General features: G+C 39.4%; 1 protein-coding gene across 5 annotated transcripts in view; it reads left to right on the forward strand.

Annotated features, from left to right (window-relative positions):
* Positions 1 to 6,000, forward strand: part of ltbp1 (latent transforming growth factor beta binding protein 1) — a 133,990-nt gene that overhangs the window by 126,910 nt on the left and 1,080 nt on the right. For all 5 annotated transcript variants that reach the window (XM_006807141.2, XM_006807142.2, XM_006807143.2 and 2 more), the window contains 4 exons: positions 1,559 to 1,732; positions 2,741 to 2,893; positions 3,179 to 3,328; positions 3,423 to 6,000. The exon at positions 3,423 to 6,000 is cut by the window's right edge and continues 1,080 nt beyond it. In XM_006807141.2, the coding sequence (XP_006807204.1) occupies positions 1,559 to 1,732; positions 2,741 to 2,893; positions 3,179 to 3,328; positions 3,423 to 3,595 (650 nt within the window). In that variant the 3' untranslated portion in view covers positions 3,596 to 6,000. The remainder of the gene's footprint in view (positions 1 to 1,558; positions 1,733 to 2,740; positions 2,894 to 3,178; positions 3,329 to 3,422) is intronic.

A 6,000-nucleotide genomic window follows, 5' to 3' on the forward strand; every position in this document is an offset into this window, starting at 1 on the left:
TTTGGGAATGCATCGTCTCATTTTCTCAGTTTTGTGTTGAATACTTTTTTATAGCAGTGAAAGCATGGCTTCACTGGGTTTTGCTGTTGATCTGCCTCAAGAGTGCTTTTGATTCAGGAGCCAGCTTTTGATCTTTTATTAAAGTCCTATTGTGACCCCTGCTGGCACTGACATAAAACTGCAGATTACTCCCTATATTCATGACGGCATAAGAATGAAAAATCACGACTCAGAATCCTGTTTGTCTTCCCATATTTTTTTTTTCAAAACAATATATTAATTATAAAATATGACATTATTTAAACTGTGAAATGTTTTTCTATCTAACGGTGTTAATGTTATGTTATGTATTTACTTTGAACTTTTTCCTAGGATGCACTCTTACCAGTATTATACTGTATCTTATTAACTCAAGTTGCTTAATGTTGGGAAAACAAACAACTACATGAGGGATCTTATCCAGCTTCATATCCATGTGGTAGACATATGACTGACTTGTCTCTCTGAGTGAGAACAACATATTTTCCTACTGCCACATTTCGGCTTACCCTCCTGTAGCCACGGCACATATTTCACAATAGAAAAATCACACGGCACACCACCAAAACAAAATATCACAAAAAGCACATTGATTATTTTTCTCCGTGCATCAGGTATAGTGGAATTGGCTTGGTTTGTCCCCAGTATACCTTTTTTGCTTCTTCTAAACACTACTCATGCTCGGGCCTTCATCTGGGTGGGAATTTCTCCCGGACCCAGGTCAGACTGACCACTTTTTCTTTCAAAAATGTATCTATTGTTATTACACTGTGCTGTCTAATTCATAGCATGACTATTATGTAATTTCTTCTTCATCTTCTTCTGTGTTATTGGCTGTTGGCGACCCATTTATTTAGAGCAGGAAGTTGTACTGCCCTCTAGTGGAAGAGAATGTAATTGTTCTGCCTGTTACTCACGCCGATTGCTTAGAGTACTAATCAGGTGGAATCAGATAATCTTCCACGGCACACCTGATCATTTCTCACGACACGCCTGCGGCACAGCGGTTGAGAAACATCATTCTACACAATATATTCCTTAATGTTCACGTGGACTTACAACTAGAAGTAAAAACAAAACAGCTGTTTATCTTTTTTAAATGAGCTTTACAATAACTGTAAATAATACTGCATATAAAAAACAGAATTTAATATGAATATTCCCTGGGTTAATGTCTTAAAGTCACGGAGTGTCTGTAAAGGAGCTTTGCAAACACATTCTGGGTGTCGACATGCAGTTATGTATACTGATAGACTTTACATGAAGTCTGTAGATATTACCTGAAGATTGATAAAGCAAAGTGTGTGATGTTTTGCGTATACCTACTCCTCATCAGATTCATTTAATCTGTTGATTTTTATTTTTATACATTTTTTCAGCACATCTTCTCCCCCACTTTGTGGGGGGCGTGTGTTTTCCATTTTAAATTCCATGTGCTGCAAGACATTTATCCTTATGTTAGTTAAAAAGTAAACCAAGCTTATAAAAGTTTATATGGTAACAATGTGTGTGTTTGCAGACCAACGTGAAACGGAGGAGATAGACTATGGGGGCATCTGCTGGCAAGAGGTCAGAAATATGATGTGCATCAATCCACTTGGTCCTAACCAGAAGACCACGTACACTGAGTGCTGCTGTCTGCACGGATATGCCTGGGGCATGCAATGTGCCCTGTGTCCTTCCAGAGACACAGGTACACCCACACACACACACCCACACACACGTTGCATATATAAATCAGATGATATGTCAGTGATGTCAGTTTTGTGGGACTGTTGGAGCTTTATGAGAACTGACACAAACAACTGTTCCATTGAATTAAAAAATGACAAGTGAGATGAATGTTTTAAACATTCATTTTATCTTTGGGGTTTTTGTAAATTACTAGGTTACACTACATCTCTGACAATGTTTCGGTGTAGGGGCGTTTAATTAAATGAGCGTTTATTTCTGTGGAAATTCAGAACTGATAAAACAAGGCGATTTAAACAAAATGCCTTCGGGTATTAAATAATTCATGCATTTGAAATGTGAACGTGTCGGAAAAAACTGTTGTACAAGGCTCGCACATCTCACTGTTAGCATCACTTACATGCAGTTATGAATCCTTCATCATGATGTCAGCTGATAACGTCCAGGTAAAACAGTACCTGCCAGATTTACCTGATTCATATGTACACATAATGTATGTAATGGAAACTGCAGGTGCAGATTCCTGACCTATATAGAAGTATAAGCTTTAAGTCTACATATATTCCAACTACATTAGTGGATCTACAAAAGTCGGAAAATAAAAGTGCTGTTTCTCTCATAGATTTAGCTCCAAGAAACCAGATTATTTCCAGACTTTGTGTTGAGGAATTCTGATGTTGTAACTCAAGAATTGGTTCTGTCAAATGTACCGAGTGTTTAGAAAGAACTGCGTTGTTTGTTGCTTACTTTTCCCATCATATTAGACTTTGCCCTATTTATTGTTTTTTGTAGAGTTCCAGGTAAAGGAGGAGCTGTAATATAGGAGTAAAGCTTACATTTAAGACTTAAAGGGAAATACAATGTTTTTAAGGACAGGGATTTGTTTCCGGGCAAAAAAAAGGCCTTAAATAGTGTCTGTAGGGATTATTGCGTCATTGAACAGCTCCAGGTCCTGACATTTCTTAATCAGTGATTTGTCGTTTTTCTTACTCTCTCTCTCTCGTCTCAGAGGACTACGCCTCCATGTGTAACCTTCCTCTGAGTGGTGGGCGGCGGTCGTACGGTCGTGACGCTCTTGTTGCAGGTCCAGTTGATGAATATGCTGTGACACCAGACTATTCTCTATCACTTGAAGCACGTCCCCACTATGATATTGAAGAGTGTGAGTATTTCTGCAGTTTTGATGCTAACAGAAGTACAGAATAGTGCTACAAGAAAGGACTGTTTTATCAATATTCACTTTCATGACATCTTCACAAATAAGTTCTTCCATTTGCAATTGAAAAGCCCAGAAGTTCACTTTTATTATACTTCAAAAAAATGTAATTGTGAGCCCAGTGCTTTTATCCATATAGTGTATGACCTGTGCCATAGAGGGCAGCTGCTTTCATCCAGGAATGGTGTCTTCTCTGATATTAAGTGAAACACTGTGTTTTATGTGGTTCAGATCCATACAGAGCTTTTGAGGGTTTGCGAGCAGAGGAGTGCGGAATACTGAACGGCTGTGAGAACGGTCGGTGTGTCCGGGTTCAGGAGGGTTACACGTGTGACTGCTTTGATGGATATACGCTGGACCTGTCCCGCATGACCTGCATTGGTAGGAGAGCAAACACGCATACAGCCTAAACTGTAACACAAAGAAAACATTTTGATCCAACCTTCTTTTTCTGTCATGTCACATCTGTCCACAGATGTTAACGAGTGTTTAGAACTAAACAACCGGATGTCACTGTGTAAAAACGCCAGGTGCATCAATAATGTGGGCTCCTACCAGTGCGTGTGTCTTCCAGGCTTTAAGGCCTCTGACAAACCCAACTACTGCGTGGAGGCGGAAAAACACCAGACATCCACACACACACAGTGAGCATGGACTGACCAGGAGGCGACAAGAGACACCAAAACCACATGCATAATCTTGTATTACTATACTTGTGAGGACGTCCTCACACCACTTTCACTCATTCTCAAAATGTCAACAGCAATCTTAATTTGAACTGCTGGCCTTGGTTATAGCAACAGCAACAATCCCAAAGTAACAAAAGTTAGAATAAGAAAGTTGGTTAGTGTACCTTTATATACATTTCTGGAGGCATAATTCTTTTAGGGGCACTATGGTTAAAAGTGCAGTAATTTTTTTTGTGGCAGCGTGTGGAACCTGTCACTCTTCCTCGTGGAAAGTGAAAAGCCAGAGGCAGCAAAATCAATAGCACAGATCAGAGCAGACATCACTCAAAACAAATAAGACACTGGTCAAGTCAGAGACGGCACGGAAAGAGGAGCTGGCCTGGAAGTGGGTTGCAAAGCAGCTTACAGATGCATAGCAACTGTGAGTGGGGTAAAAAGCAGAAATGGCAAAGCCCGAGTGTGATTAGCAAACTGGATGAGTAGGTGGGTGTCAGCTAAGCCATCAGCTGATCTGCCAAAATGATGGTCAGGCTTTGTGCCAGCATCTTTTTTCACTCCTGCTTTACAGTCTTATGGTTCAGTTCCTCTCACATTTCATTTTGTTGTGCTTTCTTCATTTAGTGCTGTTTGTTTTTGTGTGTTTTTGTTAAATAAAGCCCTCCTATACATTGTATGTAAGTGGTATAAATGCAGGGCCTATTATTATCCATTGTTTTTAATGAATATTTACCAACACCAGCACTCCACAGATATTGAATTTGATTTTTAGTTTTGAACAAATGTATCTTTTAAAGAAAGCCTACGGGAAAATGCTTTTTTTACACATCGTCTAAAGCATCATTGTGGGTGGGTTTCTTTTAGCTAGTTTCCAGATGTATAAAACGACAGATATGGACAAACACAAACTGCTATTTACAAAGGACGTTATGTGCTGTAAAAACACCTAAACAACCATTACACACAGATCATTTTTAATGGAGAAAGAAAGTCTGATAGTGGCAAATTGTGCTTTTTTTCTGCTGCTCTGTATTAAATAATTGAAAACTTGATGTGCAAAAACTCATTGTTGCACGGAAAGAGAGAGTTGTACAAAATCACTTTTGCCGTTCCAACTGGTCCAAACTTCCAGTGGTTTTCCAAAAACATAAATGTAACAGTTGTGTAACAGTGCCAGTTTGCTAACTGGATTAGCACTGTTGAAAATGTCATTGTGTTTGACTAATCAGCAACACTGAGTTTGGAAAAGCTCCAGAAGATCTAAACATTCAGTGTGACTGGCACATGTGCCAGGGGTTGGACTGTCTTTCACACGCATTCATTTACAGCACACCAGTACCAGCAGATTTACTAATAAAGAGGTAAAGTAAATGGAATTTGAGGAAGGTTACAGGCAATTAATTGCATTGCTGTTTAACACTTAAGCATGTGTCTGTGATTTGTTGATGTGGTAGTTGCCAGTTCATCTGGGATACAAGTGAGTTATCAGAGTAAGTGTTTAGTGCCCTGAGATGTAGCAAAGCTTTGAGCTATAGCTCTTCAGCCCAAATGTTCAGAGACGATCCTCGGATGTTTCTGGTAAAGGTGTTATTTGGGGTTTTTTTCTAAACAGTGAACACAGAAGCCTTTACATGTTTCACTTTCAAATGTTTTGCCTCTTTTTCCCCATATCATGTGTTACATAACATGCTAAAATGTCTGTCCACATAAAGCTATAAATATAACTCAGACCTGAAGTGTATAAGAGCAAGTCAAAACTGATATGTTGATCAGGCATCACAGGATGGATTTTGTGATTGTTGCAGGAATTGTCTGAGAGTCAGATCCCTTCCTTTGACTTGAATAAATTGCTGCAGCCTCATATAATATGCAGATAAAAAAAAAACTGTTTGCACATTAAGACATGTGGCACACTAACTTCATTAATGTACTGATCCGCCTCCAAAACTCGACACAGTTTCCATCAGCTTCTCGCAGAAGAACATAGAGATTCTCTTTTAGCTGCCTTTCATTTGGCCTGAATGGCCATTCTCTTTCCAGGGAGCGATACATTTGTGACACCTGCACTTCTTTTGTTATCAGATAACTAAAAATTGACTACCAATTTAGTGCTTAGTAAATCTGGCGTCTGGTGTGGAGATGCTAATACTCCAAACTGTGTGGTCGACCCAAAGAAGAATTCACTGAAATCAGCAGGAACATGATGCACAGAAAATTCATTCCTGTACCAAATTATACAACAAATGATCTCGTAGCTTTGGTATTTCCCAAAGCTGGACCAAAGTTGGTTACCTGAGCAAACAGTGTGGCTCCTTTCCTCGGGTCCTGCTGCTAGCATGTCTAATACATGCATCAAGTAACCCTGGG

This window comes from Neolamprologus brichardi, chromosome 13, assembly GCF_056152115.1.
Source record: "Neolamprologus brichardi isolate AB-2024 chromosome 13, ASM5615211v1, whole genome shotgun sequence".
Lineage (NCBI taxonomy): Eukaryota > Metazoa > Chordata > Actinopteri > Cichliformes > Cichlidae > Neolamprologus > Neolamprologus brichardi.